Here is a 26,802-nt window from a genome sequence, read left to right as displayed (position 1 = left end):
TAGCCATCACAAAAATTATGTGATTCAGTGGGTCTTCTCCTTTATATTACCCCACAAGTACTGAAGAGAAAAGACACAGTCTCCTGCATAGCCGGGTTCATTCAGGATATGATTTTCACTAGGGGAGAGTGGGATGCACAAATGAATAGTAATCTTCATCTTTATAACAATTAACAAGTGCTCACGCTATGATACGTACAAACCTAAGTACATTTAGTATATTATTATACTATGGGTTTCAATTCCAGACTAGAATCAATCTGCCTGTGTTCACACCCTGCCTCCAAACTTACAAGCTGTGTGACCCCAGGCAAGTTACTCAACCTCCATGAGCCCCCAATTCCTCATGTTTAAAAGAGGGATAATAGTGAATTAATGCTTGTAAAGGGGTCAAAGGAAGGCCTGACTTATAATATGTGCTCAGTAAATACCATCTCATGGATTCCTTGCAACAACCCAGTGAGGCCCTGTTACCCCTTAAGACAAGTGAGGAGAATGAGTCTCAGAGACCTGTGCACACTCTCCCAGCATTAGCAGATTCTCACTGGCGTGGCCAGTCTTTGAGCCCAGACTTGCCTGACTTCACAGCCTGTGTTTTAACCACTGCCTGCAGACAGGATGGAGCATGGCTGGGTGAAGGAGGATGACATGGGAAATTTAAGAAGAAGAGCTGGAAGGAGTAGCAAAAGGCTTCTATTCTCACCCTCCCTTCCCTCCTCAATCCCCTTCTCCCCATTTTACAAATGGAAATAGATATGAAGGCCCAGGGAGGATGAGCCACTCAGCAAGAAAGAGATGGAGCCAGAGGCAGAGCCCAGGCTGGGCTGTCTCAGGGTGCAGAGGGAAATCTTGATGTGGGTGGGGAACTGAGTGCCTGACTGTTTTCTTGGCAGGGCTTATTTTCTGTGCTGATGTTGTCCTGGATCTTCCTCCCTATCTATGTTGCTGGTCAGGTGAGTCTGAGGGGAACAGGGTAGGTAAACCTTTACCTTTGGGAAGATAAACACTGCCCTCCCTCCTTGCCACCATTTTCCCTCTCTTCCTCCCATGAACCTCCATTCGATAGCCCATTAGATTGGTCTCAGCACTGATGAAGGATAATGCATGGAAGAGACAATTAGGAACCCTGTCCTGAACAGTTCTTTACTTACCAGCATCGAAGATATACATGGGCTTTTCAGAGGCTGGAAGAAACGTGGGCTCACACGTTTTTTTTTTTTAATGCCAAAATACAAATATAAAATCATGGTCTCTTTTAAATGTTTAATATACATGGTGGTTTGGAACTGTATGTACCCCCAGAAAATCATGTTTTTAAAGCTAATCCATTCTTGTGGGTGTAAAACTATCGTTAAGTAGGACCTTTGATGCGGTTACTTAAGGCATGACTCAGGGTGGGTCTTAATCCTCCTACTGGAGTCCCTTATAAGTGGGATGAACAGAGAGAGAGAGAGAGAGAGAGAGAGAGAGAGAGAGAGAGAGAGAGAGAGAGAGAGAGAGAGAGAGAGAGAGAGAGAGAGAAACGGAAAGCCAGGGAATCAAGAAGCCAAAAGCAATGAAACCTGGAAGAGAAGGGAGAGACCAGCAGACACATGCTTTGCCATGTGACAGAGGAGATCAGGATCACCAGCAGCCTGTCTTTGGGAAGAAAGCATCACCTCAATGATGCCTTAATTTGGACATGTTCATGGCTTCAAAACTGTAAGCCTGTAAGCTAATAAATCCCTATAGCTAAAGCTAACCCATTTCATGGCTTCTGCTTTGAGCAGCTTAACAAACTAAAACAACCCAATAAAACATCAAAGCTTTTTACTAAAAATATATATGATTCAGTGACTTCTTTCTTTGCACACAAAACTATGACAATATTTTTGACTGATGTGAAGTGTCATTTGTGGCAAAATAATATTGCTTTAGACTTTTTAAAAAAATAGATTAAAAATCATTTATGATCTTATTGAGAGTTTTGTATGACTCAATACTCTCTATATTTAATTCTGTTCTACCACATTTGGCAAGATCATACATTATCATCATTCTATTCATAAAGCAATCACCTATTTTAACTTTTTAACATGGAAATTTTCAAAAATGCACAAAGCAGAAAAAACTGAATAATGGTCAGACACATCATTTTGAAAAAATTACTTCCTAGGGTAGCACAAGTAGTGCAATCCTGTGTCGAGGGCAGTGATGTATGGATAAATAACCTCATTTGGAAATAATACTAAGAGGCCTTTTGTAAGTTCTCAATGGGCTTGGGTCTGTCCACTCCCACTTGTAACGTGCTACCACACAGGCAAATATCTGGAGTATGTCAAGTATCAAGTATTTGTACTGGAGCAAGTCTCTCTACTGGGAGTGAGGATCTCTGGGTTCAAGTGTCAATATATACTTATTGAGCACCTACCATGGGAAGGGGAAAGGGATGGTGGAGAGGCAGGTTAGTTTGCAGCTGGGGTTGCCAGAAGTTCTCATCTGATAGTTTCTATTTTTTTCTGGCAAGTAGAAGATAATGCAATCTACTGAGAGTGAGGAAGGAACTCTCATGAGCTCAATGTTAAGAAGGACAAAGATTTGAAATGGCTACTGTAGTTGTTTGTAATAGAAAACCTGGGAACAACCAAAATGCTCCTCAACAGAAGCCTGTGCATCTAAGGTATGGAATATCATAAAAAATCATTTTATTTGAAATTCCATGAAAAGGGATGAAATCAGTGGAAGTGGGTTGTTATGGAAGGATCTCTGAGATATGTGGTTGAAGAAAATATTCTCTGGGTCTAGACATTCTTTGGCCATCATCTTACAAGTATTCAAAGAAGAGATTAAGACCATATGAGGCAATAAGTTCCAGAGTATTGAGAAGAGATGAAAAGCTACACAATTTATTTTTATTGTGAGACAAAATAAACATGCAGAAAAGTACATAAAACACAGTTGTGCAGGTTAACAAGTTATTGTAAAATGAAGAGATCAAGTCATAAAACTTAACAGTCTCCTCCCGTTGACCTTTAGCAGATGTTCCAGTTTGCTAATGCCACTGTTATGCAAAATACCAGAAATGGATTGGTTTTTATAAAGGGGGTTTATTTAGTTACAAAGTTACAGTTTTATGGCCATGTGAATGTCCAGACAAAGGCATCAACAATAGGGTACCTTCACTGGATAACACCAGTGACATCTGGAAAACCTCTGTTAGCTGGAAAGGCACGGGGCTGGCGTCTGCTTGATCCTAGGTTGGAATTCAAAATGGTGTTCTCCAAAATGTCTCTCTAAGCTGCAGCTGCTCTGAGGTCCTTCTGTTTGTGAACTCTTCTATAGGACTCCAGTGATTAAATCAAGACACACCTTGAATGGGCAGGGTCCATAACTCCATGGTAATAATCTAATCAAAGGTATTACCTACAGTTCTGTGGGTCACGTCTCCATGGAAGCATCCAATCAAGAGGTCACACCCTAATCAAAAAGATTAATCAATCTGACCTCACAAGACTGCATCAAAGAATATGGCTTTTTCTGACGTACATAATAGATACAAACCAGCATAGCAGATAATAACCCTTTCCCTTCTTCCTGACTGTCGCAGTAATAACGTCCTTACTTTTCTTTAGAGTTTTAATTATTCATGTCTAAACAATATAGTTTAATTTCACTGTTTTTGAACTATAAATAAATGGAATCAGCAGAAGCATATTCTGTTGTTATATGTAGCTGTTGAATTCATTTTCTTTCTTGTAGTATTCTGTAGCATGAAGACACTCAAATTTACTTATCCATTCTTTTGTTGATGGAATTTTTTTTTAGTTATTTGAGTAGCTTTATTCTTTTTAAATTTTTTATTTATTAGAGAAGTTATGGGTTTACAGAACAATCCTGTATAAAATACAGGATTCCCATAAGCCACTCTATTATTAACACCTTTCATTGGTGGGGAACATTTGTTACTTTTTTTTTCCTCAGCTGCTAAAACAAATGCCATAAAATGGTTTGGCTTAACAACAGGACTTTATTGGCTCATAGTTTCATAGGCTAGAAGGCTTGCTTCCTCCTGGGGTTAGTGTTTTCTGGCTTGCTGGCAATCTGTGGGATTCCTTGGCTTTTCTGTCACATGGCAGTTCACATGGCAGCATCTTCTTCTATTCTGGGTTCTTTTGACTTCAGATTCTGGCTGCTCCCCATGGCTTGTTCTTCTGTCCCCAGTTTCCTTTGATTATAAGGGCATCAGCCATATTGGATCAAGGCCCACTCTCATTCAGTGCGGGCTCACCTTAACTAATAAAATCTTCAAAGCTCCTTTTTACAAATAGGTTCATAACCTCAGGACCAGGGGTTGGGACCTGAACATGCCTTTTGTGGGGGACATGATTCAATCACCAACATGGACATTTAGGTTGCTCCCAGCATTAGGCTATGATGAAAATTGATGCCAAGAACATTTGCACTTCACGGGTCCTGGTGCACATAACATGGGCTTATGTAGGGAATCCACCTATGAGTGGGATTACTGGGTCATCACATATATTTATTTTTGGTATTACTGCACACTGCTAAGACTTTTCTCAGAGGAGTTGTATCAATCTGTATTCCCACCAGCAGTGTATGGAAATTCCCTTTGCTCCATTGTTCCGCATCCTTGCAAACATTTGGTATTTTCCAACTTTAATAAAATTCTACCAATCTGGTGGGTACAAAAGTGGTACCTCATTCTGCTTTTAATCAACAATTCTGTTTATAATTTTGCTAGCCATTTGGATTTCATCTTTTGGGAAGTAACTTGTTCAGGACTTTTGCCCAGTTTTCAATGAAATTGTAGGACTTGTTCTTATTGATCTGTAGAGTTCTTCATATATTCTGGAAACAAGCCATTAAGATGGTTATATGTGTTGCAAATATCTTTTTCTACTCTGTGGCTTACTTTTTCAATCTCTTAATGTTGCTTTTTGGTAAACAGACGATCTGAGTTTTTTTCTTTTTGCAAAAATTGTTTATTTTAGTAACATGTATAACTTAAAATTTCCCCTTTTAGCCACATTTAGATATATAATTCAGAAATGTTAGTTACATTCACAGTGTTGTGCTACCATCACCATTATCCATTACCAAAAATTTTTCATCACCCCAAACAAATTCTGTATCAATGAACTGTTAACTCCTGGACCCTGGTAACTTATCTTCTAGTTTCTGACTCTATGAATCTGTTTATTCTAATTATTTCTCATCAATGAGATCATACAGTATTTGTCCTTTTGTATCTGGCTTATTTCACTCAACAAAATGTCTTCAAGATTCATCCATGTTGTTGCTTGTATCAGAACTTCATTCCTTTTCACAGTTGTATAACATTCAATTGCATGTATATAGAATATCTAAGTTTTAATGTAGTCATGTTTATAAACTTTTCCTTAATGGCTACTGCCTTTTTTTAAAATTCAATTTTATTGAGATATATTCACATACCATAAATCATCCCCAGTATACAATCAATTGTTCACACCACCATTATATAATTGTGCATTCATCGCCACATTCAATTTTTGAACATTTTCATTACTGTATGCATAAAAGAATAAGAATAAAAGTTAAAGTGAAAAAGAACACCCAAAACATCCCATTCCCCATTCCTCCCTATTATTCATTTACATTTTGTCCTCATTTTTCTATTCATCTTTCCATACACTGTATAAAATGAGTGGGAGCCACAAAGTTTTCACAATCATACAGTCACACAGTGTAAGCTATATAGTTATACAATCGTCTTCAAGAATCAAGGCTATTCCAAAAGGAGCCGAGAGGTCACTCTGGTGGGCACTCTTACTCACACTTTAGACAACCCTTTTTAGGTTCTAAAGAATTGGGGTAGCTGGTGGTAGATACCTGAAACTATCAAACTACAACCCAGAACCCATGAATCTCGAAGACAGTTGTATAAAAATGTAGCTTATGAGGGGTGACAATGAGATTGGGAAAGCCATAAGGACCACACTCCACTTTGTCTAGTTTATGGATGGATGAGTAGAAAAATAGGGGAAGGAAACAAACAGACAAAGGTACCCAGTGTTCTTTTTTACTTCAATTGCTCTTTTTCACTTTAATTATTATTCTTGTTATTTTTGTGTGTGTGCTAATGAAGGTGTCAGGGATTGATTTAGGTGATGAATGTACAACTATGTAATAGTACTGTGAACAATTGAATGTACGATTTGTTTTGTATGACTGCATGGTATGTGAATATATCTCAATAAAATGAAGATAAAAAAAAAAAAAGAATCAAGGCTACTGTGTTGCAGTTCAACAGTTTCAGGTACTTCCTTCTAGCCATTCCAACACACCTAAAACTAAAAAGGGATATCTATACAATACGTAAGAATAACCTCCAGAATAATCTCTCAACTCTATTTGAGATCTCTCAGCCACTGAAACTTTACCTTGCTTCATTCGTTTTCCCCCTTTTGGTCCAGGAAGGCCTTCTCAATCCCATAATGCCAGGGCCAACCTCATCCCCAGGAATAATGTCCCATGTTGCCAGGGAGATCCACATCCACAGGAGTCATGGTCTACATAGAGGGGAGGGCAGTGAGTTTACCTGCAGAGTTGGCTTAGAGAGAGAGGCCACATCTGAGCAACAAAAGAGGTTCTCTTGGGATGACTCAGGCACATTTTTTTTGAGAAAAATGTAAAATTTTATTAAAAGACATGATGATTTGAAGAAGAAATACACCATTTCCTTTGATGGAAGATAATATTGTAAAGGTTTTTGATTCTTTCCTAATTGATCCATGGAATCAAAGAAGAAGTAAGAAAACATACAATTTTATTCTATTTATATGAAGTTCAAAAACATGAAAAACCAATGTCTTTTTCTTAAAGAATACAAATATGTGTTGTAAAACTATAAAGGAAAAAAAAGAGAAAAGTTTTAGGATACTGTTTATCTCTGGGTGCAGAGAAAAGAGGGTGGAATCAGGGAGGGGCTTACAGGGAACTAAAGAAAATAATATTCTTAAACCAGGCAGTGGGTACATGATGCACTATCCTTATGCATGGGCATGCAGGGCTTTTGCCCTGAGCCACAGACTTTGGAGTGCTTTCTTGGAATTTTCTAAGTTCCCTAGTCCCCCTACAGTGCTAGAGACACACTGGGTTGGGCTGTGCCCTCCAAAGGCATCCTGAGCCCACATCTGGTCTTGCATGGGTCCTAGCGTCTAGAAGCATCTCCAAGAGTATCTTTCTCTGAGATTTCTAAGCTCTCTTCTAGGGGCTAGGACCAATCTGGGGCACTGTCTGAGTGGAGCACCCCAGGATCTGATGGGGACCAGTGAGGTCCCAAGTCCTCAATTCTTTCTCCTTCAGGGCACACTCCAACTCTATCACAACTCTAACCCACCCCTGCAGGTAGACCAGATGATCCAAGGAGCTCTGGCTTTCCTACATAAAAAGTGGTTCTTGGGTCCTGTGTCCAGGGCCTGGTTTCAAGAAGGTGGCCTAGTGAACAGGTAGCTTCCATTGACCAACAAGATATTTCTTTTGCAGGATGGCAAGAGATGGGCCACCAGCATGGTGCTGGCATTTTGATTTTGAGTGATTTTCACTTTGGACCCAGGACTAGTTCAGGGTTCTGGACTCCCCATGGGCTACTAAGGATCCTTGGGCTTGAGTCGTGTGTGTGTGTGTGTGTGTGTGTGTGTGTGTGTGTTTGGTGGGGGGACACATGCCAACCCTCAGCCATTTGGGTTCCCACTGCAGTGCCACCTCTGGTCTACAGCATCCAAGGGAGATGGTGATGGTGGTGGGCATCCTGTACCCTCTGCACACCCCATCCTCATTATTGGCATCCACCCCACTCCTTCCCTAGGCTTCCCAGCACTTGTCAAACATTCCCCCTGGGGGATGGCCTAATATATCTCAGAGCCAGTTTGAATGCATTATGTCCCCCAGAAAAAGCCATATTCTTTGATGCAATCTTGTGGGGCAGACATATCAGTGGGGATTAAGTTGGAACATTTGGATTATGTCGTTTGCATGGAAATGTGCCCCACCCAACTGTGGGTGATGACTCTGATTGGATAATTTCCATGGAGGTGTTGCCCCACCCATTCAGGGTGGGTCTCAATTAAATCACTGGATCCATATAAATGAGCTGTCAAACAAAAGGAACTCAGTGCAGCTGAGAGTGACATTTTGAAGAGGAGCTACAGCCAAGAGGGACACTTTGAAGAATGCACAGAAGCTGAGAAAGTAGCTGCAGATGAGAGACAGTTTGAAGATGCCCGTTGAAAGCAGACTTTTGCTCTGGAGAAGCTAAGAGAGGACAAAAACCCCAAGAGCAACTGAGAGTGACATTTTTGAGGAACTGCAGCTTAGAGAGGAATGTTCTGAGTGAAACCCATTTTGAACCCAGAACTTTGGAACAGATGCCAGTCATGTGCTTTCCCAGCTAACAGAAGTTTTCCAGACACCATTGGCCATCCTCCAGTGAAGGTACCTGATGGCTGATGTGTTATCTTGGACACTTTATGGCCTTAAGACTGTAACTGTGTAGCCAAAGAAACCCCCTTTTATAAAAGCCAATCCATCTCTGGAGTTTTGCATTCCAGCAGCATTAGCAAACTTGAACAACTTCCTCAAGGTATTTGGAGATTGTGCCTCTGCAAGGTCAGTGGGTCTTTCCGATCCATGATGTCACTTTCTTGTAGGTAGGTTTTAAACCTTACAAGACAAAGGATAAACATTCCTTGGGCAAAAGGGACACTGTTGCTCCACCAATGGCCCTTCCCTTATCCTCTCTGCTGGTGACCCTGCGTGGAAATCAGGGTTTCCATCAATATTGAAAGATCCCATTCTAGAATGCAGGGATCATGGCCTAATGAGTTTAATAGAAGATATAATTGGGAGATGTTTTCCTAGGTTTTTGCTATTAAATTCCTAGCAGTAAACTTTTGTGTAATTTTTTTCTTTTTTCTTTTTTCTATTTTTCCTTTATTAGAGAAGTTATGGGTTTACAGAACAATTGTGCATACTATATAGGATTCCCAATACCACCCCACCACCACCATCCTGCATTGGTGTAGAACATTTGTTAAAATTGATGATAGCGCATTTTAATAATTTTACCTTTAATTAAAGTCTGTGGTTTAACTTGAGGTTCACTGGGTAGTGTAGTTCCATGGATTAAAAAGAAAATTATTCTGAGGTGGGGCAAGATGGAAGAGTGATGAGTTGTAGGTTTTAGTTACTCCTCAGGGCAGTAGGTAGAAAGCCAGGAACTCTGTGGACCAGATGCTGAGGAGCAGTTTGACTTTGGGCATACTTCATACAACACTCATGAATGCTTGGAACAGCTGAGATCAGTGAAATCTGTAAGTTTTCATGGCCAGGGGACCCATGATCCTCCCTGCCAGGCTCAGTCCTGTGGGAGGAGGGGCTGTCAGTGCTGAGAATGAGGAGGGAGAACTGCAGTTGCGGCTTTTATCAGAAACTCATTCTACTGATCCAAACTCTAAACATAGATAGACTGAGACCAGACACCAGAGAATCCGGGAGCAGTTAGCCCAGCAGAGAGGAGATAGGGATAGCAAAAACAGCAAGGAAAACCCAAAAATAAAAGCAGAGACTTTTTGGAGTTCTGGTGAACATAGAATGTGGAAGGGCAAGACTCAGGCAGAGTCAGGCTCGTATGCAAATCCAGAAGGTGAGTTTCTTTGCCTGAAGAGCCAGTTTCTCTGCTCCCTTGATCATTCCTTAATGGCCCTAATCTCCTTGTCTTTTAGCATTTCAATAGCCCATTAGATCTGCAAGGAGGGCCCTTCCTTTTTTTTTTAAATTTTTTTCTCTTTTTCTAAAACAATTACTCTAAGAAATCCATTACAGAAAACCTCAAAGACTTGCAATTTGGGCCCAGACAAGAGCAGAGCTAAGAGAGCTCTGAGACACAAGGCCATAAGTCCAGTGGCTGAGAAAATTCGCTAAACACCACAACTTCCCAAAAAAAGGGGGGTATACCCTTACAGCCATCTTCCTGGTGGGCAGGGAATGCTCCTGCCCGGTGCCAGCTCCACAGCACAGAGCTGCCCCAAACAACCCAATGTGGCCGGAAATGTTTCCAGCAACACACACACACACACCACAGAATTGGGCGTGGACATTAGCCTTTCCTGCACCCTCAGCTAATTGTCCCAGAGTTGGGAAGGCGGAGCTGTGTGAAAAGGGGGAAATTAACATGCCTCATTCAGCCATCCTTTCAGCAGACTGGGAATGCCTCTACACAGCCCTGCAGCCCAGAACTGCCCTGGGGGGACAGTGCTCACCTGTGATATAGCATAGTCATTGCTCAACAGAGGACCTAGGAGTGCATGTCTTGGAAATGGGACCCACTCGCAAGTCCCAGAGACCATATGTCAATACCAAGGACTTGTGGGTCAGCGGCAAAGACAAACTGTGGCAAGACTGAACTGAAGGATTAGACTATTGCAATAGCTTTAAATCTCCAGGAACACCGGGGAGATTTGGTTAATAAAGCCACCCCCCCCTCCCTAACTGCTCAGACACACTCCCCATATACTGGGCGGGCAACACCAACTACACATGCAAGCTTGGTGCACTAATTGGACCCCACAAGACTCACACCCCCACTCACCACAAAGACAAAGTCGGGGAGAACTGGCTTGAGGGGTATAGGTGGCTCGCAGATACCACCTGCTGGTTACAGTGTATACCACCAAGCTGTAGATCTGACAAATTAGAGATAAGAGTTTGAATCAGTCTACAAATCCTAAAAGAACCCTATCAAGTTAAGCAAATGCCAAGAGGCCAAAAACAACAGAAAATTTTTAAGCATATGAAAAAAACAGATAATATGGATAACCCAAACCCAAACACCCAAATCGAAAGATCAGAGGAGTCACAGTACTTGGAGCAATTAACCAAAGAACTAAAGATGAACAATGAGAAAATGGCACAGGATATAAAGGACATGAAGAAGAGCATGGCACAGGATATAAAGGACATGAAGAAGACCCTAGAAGAGCATAAAGAAGAAATTGCAAGAGTAAATAAAAAAAAAAAAGATGATCTATGGAAATAAAAGAAACTGTTGACCAAATTAAAAAGATTCTGAATACTCATAGTACAAGACTAGTGGAAGCTGAACAGTGAATCAGTGACCTGGAGAAGGACAGAATGGAAAAATGAAAGAACAAAAGAAAGAATGGGGAAGAAAATGGAAAAAATCAAAACGGATCTTAGGGATATGATAGACAATATAAAATGTCCAAATATAAGACTCATTGGTGTTCCAGAAGGGGAAGAGAAGGGTAAAGGTCTAGGAAGAATATTCAAAAAAATTGTTGGGGAAAACTTCCCAAATCTTCAAAAGATGGTAAATACACAAATCATAAATGCCCAGCAAACTCCAAATAGAATACATCCAAATAAACCCACTGTGAGATATATTCTGATCATACTGTCAAATATGGAAGAGAAGGAGCAAGTTCTGAAAGTAGCAAGAGAAAAGCAATTCACCACATACAAAGGAAACAGCATAAGACTAAATAGCGACTACTCAGCAGCCACCATGGAGGCGAGAAGGTAGTGGCATGACATATTTAAAATTCTGAGAGAGAAAAATTGCCACCCAAGAATACTTTATCCAGCAAAGCTATCCATCAAATTTGAGGGAGAGCTTAAATTTTTCACAGACAAACAAATGCCGAAAGAATTTGCTAATAAGAGACCTGCCCTACTTGAGGTACTAAAGAGAGCCCTACCGACAGAGAAACAAAGAAAGGGGAGAGAGAGATGGAGAACGGTTCAGTACTAAAGAGATTCAGTATGGGTACATTAAAGGACATTAAAGGAGAGAGGGAAAAAAATATATGTCAAATGCAAACCAAAGGATAAGATGGCTGATTCAAGAAATGCCTACACAGTAATAACATTGACTGTAAATGGATTAAACTCACCAATTAAAAGATATAGATTGGCAGAATGGATCAAAAAATATGAACCACCAATATGTTGCATACAAGAGACTCAGACACAGGGACACAAAGAAACTGAAAGTGAAAGGATGGAAAAAATATTTCATGCAAGCTACAGCCAAAAGAAAGCAGGAGTAGCAATATTAATCTCAGATAAAATAGACTTTAAATGCAAGGATGCGAGGAGAGACAAAGAAGGCCACTACATACTAATAAAAGGGACAATTCAACAAGAAGAAATAATAATCATGAGTGTTTGTGCACCCAATCAAGGTGCCACAAAATACATGAGACAAACACTGGCAAAACTAAAGGAAGCAATTGATATTTCCACAATAATTGTGGGAGACTTCAACACATCACTCTCTCCTATAGATAGATCAACCAGGCAGAAGACCAATAAAGAAATTGAAAACTTAAACAATCTGATAAATGAATTGGATTTAACAGACATATATAGAACATTACATCCCAAATCACCAGGATACACATTCTTCTCTAGTGCTCATGGAATTTTCTCCAGAATAGCTCATGTGTTGGGACATAAAACAAGGTTCAATAAATTTAAAAAGATTGAAATTATTCAAAGCACATTCTCTGACCACAATGGGATAAAATTAGAAGTCAATAACCATCAGAGACTTAGAAAATTCACAGATACCTGGAGGTTAAACAACATGCTCCTAAACAATCAGTGGGTTAAAGAAGAAATAGCAAGAGAAATTGCTAAATATATAGAGACAAATGAACATGAAAACACAACATATCAAAACCTATGGGATGCAGCAAAAATGGTACTGAAGGGGAAATTTATAGCACTAAATGCATACATTAAAAAGGAAGAAACAGCCAAAATAAAAGAACTAATGGATCAACTGAAAAAGCTAGAAAATGAACAGCAAACCAATCCTAAACCAAGTAGAAGAAAAGAAATAACAAGGATTAAAGCAGAAATAAATGACATAGAAAACAAAAAAACAATAAAGAGGATAAATAACACTGAAAGTTGGTTCTTTGAGAAGATCAACAAGATTGACAAGACCCTAGCTAGACTGACAAAATCAAAAAGAGAAAAGACCCATATAAACAAAATAATGAATGAGAAAGGTGACATTACTGTGGATCCCAAAGAAATTAAAAAAATTATAAGAGGATACTATGAACAACTGTATGCCAACAAACTGGATAATGTAGAGGAAATGGACAATTTCCTGGAAATATATGAGCAACCTAGACTGACCAGAGAAGAAACAGAAGACCTCAACCAACCAATCACAAGCAAAGAGATCCAATCAGTCATCAAAAAGCTTCCCACAAATAAATGCCCAGGACCAGATGGCTTCACAGGGGAATTCTACCAAACTTTCCAAAAAGAATTGACACCAATCTTACTTAAACTCTTTCAAAACACTGAAGAAAATGGAACACTATGTAACTCATTTTATGAAGCTAACACAATCTAATACCAAAACCAGGCAAAGATGCTACAAAAAAGGAAAACTACAGGCCTATCTCCCCAATGAATATAGATGCAAAAATTCTCAACAAAATACTTGCAAATCGAATCCAAAGACACATTAAAAAAATCATACACCATGACCAAGTGGGGTTCATTCCAGGCATGCAAGGATGGTTCAACATAAGAAAATCAATCAATGTACTACAACACATTAACAAATCAAAAGAGAAAAATCAAATGATCGTCTCAATAGATGCTGGAAAAGCATTTGACAAAATCCAACTTCCCTTTTTGATAAAAACACTTCAAAAGGCAGGAATTGAAGGAAACTTCCTCAATATGGTAAAGAGCATATATGAAAAACCCAGAGCCAGCATAGTGCTCTATGGTGAGTGTGCTGGTTTGAATGTATTATGTCCCCCAGAAAAAGCCATATTCTTTGATACAATCTTGTGGGGCAGATATATTAGTGGGGATTAAGTTGGAACATTTGGATTAGATTGTTTGCATGGAAATGTGCCCCACCCAGCTATGGATGATAACTCTGATGAGACATTTCCATAGAGGCATGGCCCCACCCATTGAATGTGGGCTTTGATCAGTGGAGCCATATAAATGAGCTGACAAGCAGAAGGAACTCAGTGCAGCTGTGAGTGACATTTTAGAGAGAAACTGAAGCCTAGAGAGGAATGTCCTGGGAGAAAGCCATTTTGAAACCAGAACTCTGGAGTAGATGCCAGCCACATGCCTTCCCAGCTAACAGAGGTTTTCCAGAGCCATTGGCCATCTTCCAGTGAAGGTACCTGATTGTTGATGCATTACCTTGGACATTTTATGGCCTTAAGACTGTAACTGCAACCAAATAACCCCCCTTTATAAAAGCCAGTCCATTTCTGGTGTTTTGCATTCTGACAGCATTAGCAAACCAGAACAGATTTTGGTACCAGAGAAGTGGGGTGCTTTTGCTGCTGAGTTTGCAAATACCAAACTTTTTTTTAATTTTTAATTTTATTTTGAAATAAATTCAAAGTTATAGAAACAGTCGCAAAAACAATACAAACCCCATACACAGAACTCCAGCATACCCTGACCCCCCTCCCCCGGTACCCCAATCCACCAACTTTAACATGCTGTCACACCACTATTTCTTTCCCTCCCTCCCGCCCTCCCTCCCTCCCTATCATCCATCATCTATTGCTCTATCTTCTGAACATAAGAGAGCTAGCTGCACACATCCTTGAACAAACACTGTAATTCACATATACAATTCCCATGAACAAGAACATTCTTTTATGCAATCCCATTAAACACAGCTAAGAAGTACAAGAGATTCAACATTGATACAAAGCTTACATTCTATATTTCCTTTTTTTTCCCTTATGTCTCAACTGTGTTCCTTTGAGCCTCCTGTCCTCCATCCTCAGATCCTATCCAGGGTCATCCTTGACATTCAATTGTCATCTATTTAGACTGTCTTTTTTTTTTTCTCAATTGTGGAAACACATATACAGCCTAAATCTTCCCATTCCACCCCCTCCCTAGCATTCCATTAGTGGGATTAATCACATTTAGAATGTTGTAATGCTGTCTCCTTCCCACCGTCCATTACTAGAAATTTCCCTTTACCTCAAACAGCAACCCTACACTCATTTCTTAACTCCCCATTGCCCCTTCCCCCATTTCTCTTAACCCATACTCTATTTTTCATCTCTATGGTCATATTCTCTGATAATTTCTTTGTGTTTACTGTGGGGCTTAAAATTAACCTCTTAAATCCATAAAAATCTTGTTTTTCTTTGATACCAACTTAACTTCAATACAACACATAAACTATGTTCCTATACTCCTCCATTCCCCCACCTTTATATAGTTCTTGTCAAAAATTACATATTTTACATTGAGTTCAAAACCACTGATTTGTCATTAGAGTTTGTGTATTTTGTATCATGTAGGAAGTAAATAGTGGAGTTACAATCCAAAAATTATTGACTTATATTTGTAGTCCATTGTGGTCAGAGAATGTGCTTTGAATATATTCAAATTTTAGTTTTTTAATTTATTGTGGCTCGTTTTGTGTCCCAGCATATAGTCCATTCTGGAGAAAGATCCATGATCACTAGAGAAAAATGAGTGTCCTGATGATTTGGGATGTAAGGTTCTATATAGGTCTGTTATAATTCTCTATATCTCTTTTGCCTTTCTTTGTTTCTCTGTTGGTAGGGCTCTCTTTAGTATCTGAAGTAGGGGAGGTCTTTTATTGGCAAACTCTCTCAGCATTTGTTTGTCTGTGAAAAATTTAAGCTCCCCCTCAAATTTGAAGTAGAGTTTTGCTGGATAAAGTATTCTTGGTTGGAAATTTTTCTCTCTCAGAATTTTCAATATGTCATGCCACTGCCTTCTTGCCACCATGGTGGCTGCTGAGTAGTCACAACTTAGTCTTATGTTGTTTCCTTTTATGTGGTGAATTGCTTTCTCTTGCAGCTTTCAGAACTTGCTCCTTCTCTTCAGTATTTGTGAGTCTGATCGAATATGTCTCAGAGTGGGTTTATTTGGATTTATTCTATTTGGAGTTCACTGGGCATTTATGCTTTGTGTATTTATATTGTGTATGAGGTTGGGAAAGTTTTCCCCAACAATTTCTTTGAATACTCTTTCTAGACCTTTACCCTTCTCTTCCCCTTCTGGGACACCAATGAGTCTTAAATTTGGATGTTTTATATTATCTATCATATCCCTGAGATCCATTTTGATTTTTTCAATTTTTTTTCTCCATTATTTCTTTTGTTCTTTCATTTTCTGTTCTGTGGTCCTCTAGGGCACTGAGTCATTGTTCAACTTCCTCTAATCTTGTATTATGAGTATCCAGAGTCTTTTTAATTTGGCCAACAATTTCTTTTATTTCCTTAAGATCTTTTTTTTTATTTACTCTTGCAATTTCTTCTTTATGCTCTTCTAGGGTCTTCTTTATGTCCCTTATATCCTGTGCCATGGTCTTCTTCATGTCCTTTACATCCTTTGCCATGTTTTCATTCCTCACTTGTAGTTCTTTGATTAATTGTGCCAAGTTCTGTGTCTCTTCTGATATTTTGATTTGGGTGTTTGGGATCAGGTTCTTCATATCGTCTGGTTTTATCATATGCATTAAGATTTTCTGTTGTTTTTGGCCTCTTGGCATTTGCTTTGCTTGATAGGGTTCATTCTAAGTTGTAAAAAAAAAATGCCAATCCAATTTTTCAGAAATACAAGTTAGCGGCATACACTTTCTCTAACTAACCAGCAGATGGTGTCTGTGAGTCACCTATACCCCTCAAGTCAGTTCTCCTCAATTTTGTCTTTGTGGTGTGTGGGGAAATGATTCTTGTGGGGTTCAGTTGGTGAACTCAGTTTGGGTGTGTTGTTGGAGCTGTCTGCCATGAATGTGGGGCATGTGTCTGGGTGGTTAGGGAGGCAGGGCAGCTTTAATGTTCAAACCTCCCAGGTGTTCCCGGAGATTCAAGGCTGTTGCATGAGTCTAAGCCTTAATTTCAGTTTTGTCCCAGATTTTCTCTGTGGCTGATCCACAAACCACTGGCATTGACCTATCATCCCTGGGTTTTGTTAGTGGGCCCACCTTCTCAGCTGTGATTTTCCAGGACCTCTGCTGAGGGAAGGCTGGTCTACGTCACAAGTGCACGCCATCCCTCAAGGAAGACCCAGTCTGCTGGGCTGTGCAGGGGCGCTGTCAGCCTGATGCAAAGATGGCTGATTGGGGCATCTCAATCCCTACCCTTTTCACACAGAACCTCCTTCCCAGCTCTGGGACAACTGGCGCAGCTCTGGGCTGTCAGTACGGCCCCAGGCAGGAATGTCTCCAGCCCGCCGGGGAGCCAGCTGCAAACAGAGGGGTTTCTTTCTCCTTTTGGCTCTCCCCTCCACTTCCCTGGCCCTGAGGGAATCTTCAGTGGGCTATCCTCCATGCCAGTCACTGAGAGGTTGGCTCAGCCTGCTCCTGCCATGCTTCACTGCATGGTTCCCACCATCGCAACTGCAGCCGCTCCTGGGCTTTTCCCTTTTTTTTTTTTTTTTTTTTAAAGAATTAGTCCATCTCCAAACACCAACCCTCGGCTTCCACACACTGCAGCATGGCCGCGGGACTTTCAGGTAGCTTACTCACTTCTTTCAGAATGCAGACTCCCAGTTTCAACAAGTGCATGGCCCCTGTGGTTCTAGCAGACCTTGTCCAGCTGGTGCATTGCTGAAACTGGTATTCTGGGTCACCTTCTGGTTTTTATCTAGTATTTTTCATAGAGGCGTTTTTTTGCCCTGTCTCGCCTAGCTGCCATCTTAGGTTCTCACTGGAATGGCTTTTTAAATGGATAAGGGGAAGATTCTGGAAGAACTGTGAGAAGCTTGATAGAAAAGGCCTAAACTGCTTTGAAGAGACTGTTTGTGGAAATATGGACTCTAAAGATACTTCTCATGAGGCCTTGAGCAGAAATGATGAATGTGTTGTTCTGAACTGGAAGAAAGGTGATCCTTGTTTTAAAGTGGCAGAGAATTTGGCAAAATTGGGTCCGGGTGTTGGATGGAAGGCATAATTTGAAAGCGACAACTTGGAATATTTAGCTGATAAGATCTCCAAGCAAAATATAGAAGTAGCCTGGCTTCTACTTGCAGCTTATAGTAAAATGGGAGAGGACAGAGATAAACTTAGAACTGAGCTCTTGGATTCAAAGAAACCAGAAACTGACAGTTTGGAAAATTCCAGGCTTCCAGGGTATGGAATCCCAGAAGCTACAGCCCAACATGAGGATTTAACCAAACATGGAACCCAGCTGCCATTTCATTACAAGCCAAGATTGGAGATGGAGTTATCCAGAAAGGATTTGTGGAAAGTCCTATTGTCTGATGGCTTTGACCCTTGTGTGCTTCATGTGAAGCCAACAGAATTTTTGCAAGATCTTTATAGATGGAGCCACTGTCAGTCTGAACTGGAGGGGACAGACAAAGAACAAATTGAAGGAAAAATTTCTTCAAAGACAGAGCCATGGAGATTGAGGTCTGGAGTCAAGAGGCCTTGGGCTGGGAGAGCGGAGGGGCCCACATGCATGGAAAGGGTGAGTTTGCCCTGGAGGTTGAGGGTGGGCCTTCTGCCTTGATGCTCCAGAGGAGTTTTGCCACCCCAGGCTCCAAAGAGAGTGGAGCACATTCCCAGGGAATTGGGGAGAGCCTGACTGCTGCACCACTGTTCTGAAGGGGTTAAACATGTGCCCCAGAGATGGAAGGGAATCCAGGTGCTGCTCTGATGTTTGAGGAGGGTGAAGTCGAGAAGGTGGTCTCCCCAATGTGTGGATATGTTGGAGAACTCACCCCAGTGTTTGGAGAGGAAAGGGCTGCCACAAAGGCCCTTAGGAAGGGTTAGACTCCCGCTCTCTCAAGCCCCAAGGATGCAACGTCATTCTATTAATGACTCTCAGACTTCGAAATCTAATGGAGTTTGTCCTGTGGGTTTTAGGAACTGTTCTGGTCCTGTTAATCCTATTTTCCTTACTGTTTCTCCTTATGGCAATGGCAATGTTTATCCTATGAATGTCCCTCCTTTGTATATTGGAAGCACATAACTTGTTCTAAATTCACAGATCCACAGCTAAAGGAAAATTATGCCTTAGGACTGACCACACCTATAATTGATTTGATGGGATCTTATTGTTACTGAAATGATTTAAGTTTCTGTGATATTGTTGTGGGATGAATGTATTTTGAATATAGAAAGATAATGTCATTTTGGGGTCTGGGGGTGGAATGTGCCAGTTTGAATGTATTATGTCCCCCAAATGCCATTATCTTTGATGTAATCTTGTGTGGGCAGACCTATCAGTGTTAATTAGATTGAAATTCTTTGAGTGTTTCCATGGAGATGTTCCACACCCAACTGTGGGTGATGACTCTGATTGGATAATTTCCATGGAGGTGTTGGCCCGCCCATTGGGTGGATCTGAATTAAATTACTGGTGCACTATATAAGATCAGACAGAAGGAGCAAGCTTGCTACAGCCAAGAGGGACACTTTGAAGAAAGCACAGGAGCTGCAGATAAGAGACATTTTGAAGATGGCTGTTGGAAGCAGACTCTTGCTCTGGAGAAGCTAAGAGAGGACAAACACCCCAAGAGCAACTAAGAGTGACATTTTTGAGGAACTGAAGCCTAGAGAGGAACATCCTGGGAGAAAGCCATTTTGAAACCAGAACTCTGGAGCAGAAGCCAGCCACGTGCCTTCCCAGCTAACAGAGGTTTTCTGGATGCCATTGGCCATTCTCCAGTGAAGTTACCTGATTGTTGATGCATTACCTTGGACACTTTATGGCCTTGAGACTGTAACTGTGTAACCAAATGAACCCCCTTTATAAAAGCCAGTACATTTCTGGTGTTTTGCATTCCAGCAGCATTAGCAAACTAGAACAACTAGCTATTAGAGGCAGGCAAATTAAGACCACAATGAGATACCATCTCACACCAATTAGAATGGCTGCCAGTAAACAAGCAGGAATCTACAAATGCTGGAGAGGATGTGGAGAAATCAGAACTCTTATTCATTGTTGGTGGGACTGTATAATGCTTCAGCCACTCTGGAAGTTAGTCTGGCAGTTCCTTAGAAAACTAGATATAGAGTTACCCTTCGATCCAGCGATTGCACTTCTTAGTATGTACCCGCAAGATCTGAAAGCAGTGACGTGAACAGATATCTGCACGCCAATGTTCATAGCAGCATTATTCACAATTGCCAAGAGATGGAAACAACCCAAATGTCCTTCAACAGATGAGTGGATAAATAAAATGTGGCATATACACCTGATGGAATACTATGTGGCTGTAAGAAGGAACAATGTCATGAAACATATGACAACATGGATGAACCTTGAAGACATAATGCTGAGCGAAATAAGCCAGCCATAAAAAGAGAAATATTATATGCTACCACTAATGTGAACATTGAAAAATGTAAAACAAACGTTTTATAATGCAGAATGTAGGGGGACTAGAGATAGGGAGCAATTAAGGAAAGGGGAATGATAACCCAATAAGAACAGATAAGCTATCATGGGTAAATTTAACATTCTGGGAATGCCCAGGAATGACTATGGTCTGTTAATTTCTGATGGGTATAGTAGGAACAAGTTCACAGAAATGTTGCTATATTAGGTTATTTTCTTGGGGTAGAGTAGGAACACGTTGGAAGTAAAGTAGTTATCTTAGGTTAGTTGTCTTTTTCTTACTCCCTTGTTATGGTTTGTTTGAAATGTTTTTTTTATTTTATGTTTTTTTTGATATAGTTGATTTAAAAAAAAGAGTTAATTAAAAAAAAGCAAAAATATAAACAATGAAAAAAATATGAAGTGCCCCCTTGAGGAGCTGGTGGAGAATGCAGGGGTATTGGACTAGACCACCTTGATGGTTGCTGATGTGCTTACAGACATAGGGGACTGGTGGTTTGATGGGTTGAGCCCTCTGCCACAGGACTTGCCCTTGGGAAGACTGTTGCTGCAAGGAAGAGGCTACGCCTGCCTATAATTGTGCCTAAGGGTCTCCTCCTGAATGCCTCTTTGTTACTTAGATGTGGCCCTCTCTCTCTAGCTAAGCCAACTTGGCAGGTGAAATCACTGCCCTCCCCCCATGTGGGATTTGACACCCAGGGGAGTGAATCTTCCTGGCAACATGGAATATGACTCCCAGGGAGGAATCTAGACCCAGCATAATGGGATGGAGAACATCTTCTTGACCAAAAGGGGGATGTGAAAGGAAATGGAATAAGCTTCAGTGGCAGAGAGATTCCAAAAGGAGCTGAGAGGTCACTCTGTTGGGCACTCTTACGCACAATATAGACAACACTTTTTACGTTCTAGTGAATTGAAGTAGCTAGCAGTAAATACCTAAACTATCAAACTACAGCCCAGAACCCATGAATCTTGAAGACAATTGTATAAAAATGTAGCTTATGAGGGGTGACAATGAGATTGGGAAAGCCATATGGACCACACTCTCCTTTGTCTAGTTTATGGATGGATGAGTAGAAAAATGGGGGAAGGGGAAAAAAACGAACATACAAACAAACAAAAGGCACCCAGTTTTTTTTTTTTACTTTAATTACTCTTTTTCACTTTAATTTTCATTCTTGTTATTTTTGTGTGTGTGGTAATGAAGGTGTCAGGTATTGATTTTGGTGATGAATGCACAACTTTGTGGTGGTACTGTGAACAATTGAATGTATGCTTTGTTTTGTATGACTGCATGGTATGTGAATATATCTCAATAAAATGAAAAAAATTATTCCATTACCATGTATACACTCTAGTATTTTCCCCTTTTAATCATTTTCATATATATAATTCAGTGCTGTTAATTGCATTCATAATGTTGTGCTACCATTACCAACATCCATTACCCAAACATTTCTTCATTCCTAATAGGACCCCTGTACCTTTTAAGCCTTAATTTCCCATTCCCTGTCCCCACCCCATCATCTGCCAAAGTATAGTGTAGATTCTGACTCTATGAATTTTTTTCTAATTGTTTTAGTCAGTTAAATCAAACAATATTTGCCCTTTTGTGCCTGAATTATTTCACTCAACATGATGTCTTCAAGTTTCTTCCATGTTGTTACATATATCAGGTCTTTATTCCTTCTTTGTGGCTGAATAATATTCCACTGAAAGTATAAACCACCTTTTATTTATCCATTCATCAGTTCCTGGACACTTGGCTTGTTTCATCTTTTGGCAATTGTGAATAATGCTGCTATGAACGTCAGTGTGAATTTCCCTGTTTGAGCCCTTGCTTTCAGTCCTTTTGGATATATATCTAGTAGTGTGGATTGCAGGATCATTTGGTAGTTCTATACTTAGCTTTCTGAGGAACTGTCAAATTGCCTTCCACAGTGGCTACATGATTTTACATTGCCACTGGCAATAAATGAGTGTTCCTATTTCTCCACATCCTCTCCAACACTTGTTACTTTTCATTTTTAAAACAGTAGCAGTTCCAATGGGTGTGAAATGGTATCTCATTGTGGTTTTGCTTTGCATTTCCTTGATGGCTAAAGATGTTGAGCATCTTTCCATGTGCTTTTTTTTGGCAATTTGTGTATCTTCATTGGAGAGATATCTGTTCAAGTCTTTTGCCTATTTTTTAATTGGGTTGCCTTTTAGTTCTTAAGTTGAATGATTTCTTGACATGTACAGGATATTAATCCTTTATTGGACATGTGGTTTCCAAATATTTTCTCCCATTGTGTAGGATGTCTTTTTAGTTTCGTGACTCAGGCACAATTTTAAGTAGGCTTAGCCTCTCCCTTGTAGTAACAAACTTCATAAAGGTAAGCTCCATTATTGAGGGTTTGGCATTCTAATTTGGTAGCCCCCAATGCTTGTGGGAATATCATTAATTCCCCAGGTAGGGAAGTTTAATATTTCCACATTTTCCCCCAGACCCTCAAGGGGGTTTTGCAAATACATTTTTATTCTCTGCCAGAATTATTCTGGGATATATTGGGGCATCACACTAATCTGCACAAAGCAACCAGACCTCACTCCCCAATCAACACCTCCATATAATTATATTGTTTGAATAAACTGACCATATAAGTCAAATTATGTGTTACAAAAATATATAGATTTTTCACCTAATAAACATCTCTTCCTTTAGTCCCACACAGAAGCAGAAGCTTCAAAATCACCCTTTACCCTTCAGTCTGATTTACCTTAGTCCTAACCAAGTCCAATTCATTCATATCTCTCATTGAAGTCTGATCTCTTTTATCAGACTCTTTAACATTTGCTGTATGGGGCAATGGTGATATTCATAGCTGCCAGACTCTGGTTCTGAGTCTCAGGTGTCACACAGATACCCAAATTTCCAGGGACCAACCAGGTTATACACAAAGAGCTCAGCATCTCAGAGTTTAGAAATAACCATTACAACTCAAGAATAGATGTAACTGCTAGAAGAGCTTACAATCTAGGAACCTTTACAATAAGCCTTCCCCTGATAACCTATGCTCTCAGACTCAATTCTCAGAGTTTGCACATTATAGTCCATATTAGTGAGGCAATGTAATATTTTTCTTTTCATTTCTGGTTTATTTCACTCAACATATTGTCCTCAATGGCCATTCAGCTCACAACTTCACTCCTTGTAGCAGCTCAATATTCCATTGTATGTATACATCATTCCATTCATCAGTCCATGTACCCTTAGTTCACCTCTATCCACTGTGAATATGAATGCTGCCACAATAAACCCCACTGTGCAAATGTCCATTTGTGTCCCTCTTTCACTTCTTCCAAGTATATACCCAATAATAGGGGTTGTAGGACCATATGGCAACTCCATGCTCAGCTTCCTGTGGAACCACCACACTGCCCTCCAGATGGGCTGCACCATTTTACTTCCTCACCAATGGTGATTAGGTATATCCTGTTCTCCACATTTTCCCCAGCACTTGTATCCCTCTGTTTATTCTTTAGACAGCTTTATTCATACACCATACATTCCATCCTAAGTAAACAACAATGGTTTCCTGTATAATCACATAGTTATACATTCACCACCATTATCTTTATAGGGACATTACCATTTCTTCCACAAAGAAAGAGGAAGAGGTGAAAAAAGTAAAAAAAAAAAAAAAAAAAAAAAAAAAAAAGGAAAAAGAATGAATAAAAGTGACAACTAAAAAACAAGAAAAGAAGAAATTAAATTAAAATAAAATACAATAAAAATCAGACCTCTACACCAATGCCAAGAATCCCATAGCCATCCTTATATCCCCCACTTATAGATCTTTAGCTTTGGTATATTGCCTTTGTTACGATTAGTGGAAGCATATTACAATGTTATTAACTATAAACTCTACTTTGCATTGATTGTATTTTTGTTTCCAATACCATCCGATTTTTATCACCTTGCAAAGTTGACATTCATTTGTTCTCCCTCATGTAAAAACATATTTGTACATTTATTCACAATCATTGACCATTCTAGGTTTCACTAAGTTATACAGTCCCAGTCTTTATCTTCTATCTTTACTTCTGGTGTCCTACATGCCCCTAACCTTCCTCTTTCAACTGTACTCACAGTCATCTTTGTTCAATGTACTTACATTATTGTGCTACCATCACTCACTACTGTGCTCCAAACTTCTCTTTCCTGTCCTTTCCCAACAGTTTGCAGCACTCATCCTAGCATTTCCTGTAGAGCAGTTATCTTGTTCACAAACTCTCTCTGTGTCTGTCTGTCTGAGAATATTTTAAACTCTCCCTCATTTTTGAAGGACAGTCCTGCAAGACATAGAATTCTTGGCTGGCAGCCCTTCTCTTTCATTATCTTAAATATATTATACCACTTCCTTCTCACCTCCCTGGTTTCCACTAAGAAATCTGCACATAGTCTTATCAAGCTTCCCTTGAATGTGATGGATTGCCTCTCCCCTGCTGCTTCCAGAATCCTTTCCCTGTCCCCAACATTTGCACTTGGGGTATGCTGTGCCTCCCAGACCTGAAATCCCATGTCTTTCATAAGAGATGGGAAATTTTCAGTGATTATTTCCTCCATTATTGTTTCTGCCCCCTTTCCCTTCTCCTCTCCCCCGAGACACCTATGACATGTACATTCATGCAATCATGTTGTCATTCAATTCCCTAAGACACTGATCATATTTTTCCGCTGTCCTCCCTATCTGTAATCTTCTGTGTATGATTTCAGATGTCCCATCATCTAGTTCATGAATGCTTTCTTCTGCCTCTTCAAATCTGCTGCTGCATGTCTCCATTGTGCTTCCCATCTCCTGTACTGTGCCTTTCATTCCCACAAGTCCCACCAATTGTTTTTTCATAGTTTCAAGTTCTTCCTCATGTTCACACAATGTCTTCTCCATATCCTTCATCTCCCTTGCCATGTCTTCCCTTAATTCATTGATTTGGTTTTTGAATTGATTTAGCATATTTGTTTGAAGATCTTTAATTAGTTGTTTCAATTCCTGAATCTCAGTTGAAGTGTAAATTTATTCCTTTGATGAGGCCACATCCTCATTTTTCCTAAGGTGATGAGAAATCTTTTGCTATGTTGGCATCTTGTTTCCTTGATTACCCCAATTAGATTTTCCCAGACCAGGGGGGCCCAGGTCTCAGGATGAAGTGTAATCAGTATCAAGTTTCCCTGAGGAGCAAGTTGTCTGACTTTCCTATGAGGCCTCTAGGCTCTGTGCTTTTCCTATCCTGCCTAGCAGTTGGTGCTTGTCAGCCTGCAGCTCCCCACCCATGTAATGAGGTTCAGTCCCTTTAATTCACAGTGGACCCTGTCCTAGCCAGGGGCCGAGGGTGTCAGAAGCCAAGCTTAAGTTGTTTCTTGGTTGTTTCCACCCTCTCCCAGGCCCTTGGGTCTGAGTTCCCTGAGGGAGGGCTGTCACTTAAGCTAGGCCCCACCCCCCTCTTTTCTTGGGGCAGACACACCCCCTAGGGAGTTAACGTCTACACTTGAATTCCCCCTGTGTCTCTCTGACTCTTTTTTTTTAATATTCATTTTATTGAGATATATTCACATACCATGCAGTCATAAAAAACAAATCGTACATTTGATTGTTCACAGTACCGTTACATAGTTGTACATTCATCACCAAAATCAATCCCCGACACCCTCATTACCACACACACAAAAATAACCAGAATAATAATTAAAGTGAAAAAGAGCAACTAAAGTAAAAAAAGAACACTGGGCACCCTTGTCTGTTTGTTTGTTTCCTTCCCCCACTTTTCCACTCATCCATCCACATACTAGACAAAGGGGAGTGGCACCCCAATCCCACTGTCCCCCTCATAAGCCACATTTTTATACAATTGTCTTCAAGATTTATGTGTTCTGGGTTGTAGTTTGATAGTTTCAGGTATCCACCACCAGCTACACCAATTCATTAGAACCTAAAAAGGGTTGTCTATGTTGTACATAAGAATGCCCACCAGAGTGACCGCTCGACTCCTTTTGGAATCTCTCTGCCACTGAAGCTTATTTCATTTCCTTTCACATCGCACTTTTGGTCAAGAAGATGTTCTCCGTCCCACGATGCCAGGTCTACATTCCTCCCCAGGAGTCATATTCCATGTTGCCAGGGAGATTCACTCCCCTGGGTGTCTGATCCCACATGGGGGGAGGGCAGTGATTTCACCTTTCAAGTTGGCTTAGCCAGAGAGAGAGGGCCACATCTGAGCAACAAAGAGGCATTCAGGAGGAGGCTCTTAGGCACAATTACAGGGAGGCCTAGCCTCTCCTTTGCAGCAACAGTCTTCCCAAGGGCAAATCGCGTGGTAGAGAGCGCAATCCATCAAACCACCAGTCCCCTATGTC

General features: G+C 40.4%; 1 protein-coding gene across 4 annotated transcripts in view; it reads left to right on the top strand.

The window, feature by feature from the left end:
• Positions 1-26,802, top strand: part of SLC5A11 (solute carrier family 5 member 11) — a 99,909-nt gene that overhangs the window by 26,802 nt on the left and 46,305 nt on the right. For all 4 annotated transcript variants that reach the window (XM_037814792.1, XM_037814794.1, XM_037814791.1 and 1 more), the window contains one exon: positions 894-953. In XM_037814792.1, coding sequence (XP_037670720.1) covers positions 894-953 — 60 coding nt within the window. The remainder of the gene's footprint in view (positions 1-893; positions 954-26,802) is intronic.

The sequence above is a fragment of the Choloepus didactylus genome, chromosome 21 (assembly GCF_015220235.1).
Source record: "Choloepus didactylus isolate mChoDid1 chromosome 21, mChoDid1.pri, whole genome shotgun sequence".
In the NCBI taxonomy this organism is placed as follows: Eukaryota; Metazoa; Chordata; class Mammalia; order Pilosa; family Megalonychidae; genus Choloepus; species Choloepus didactylus.
This window is presented reverse-complemented; position numbering and strand designations above follow the sequence as displayed.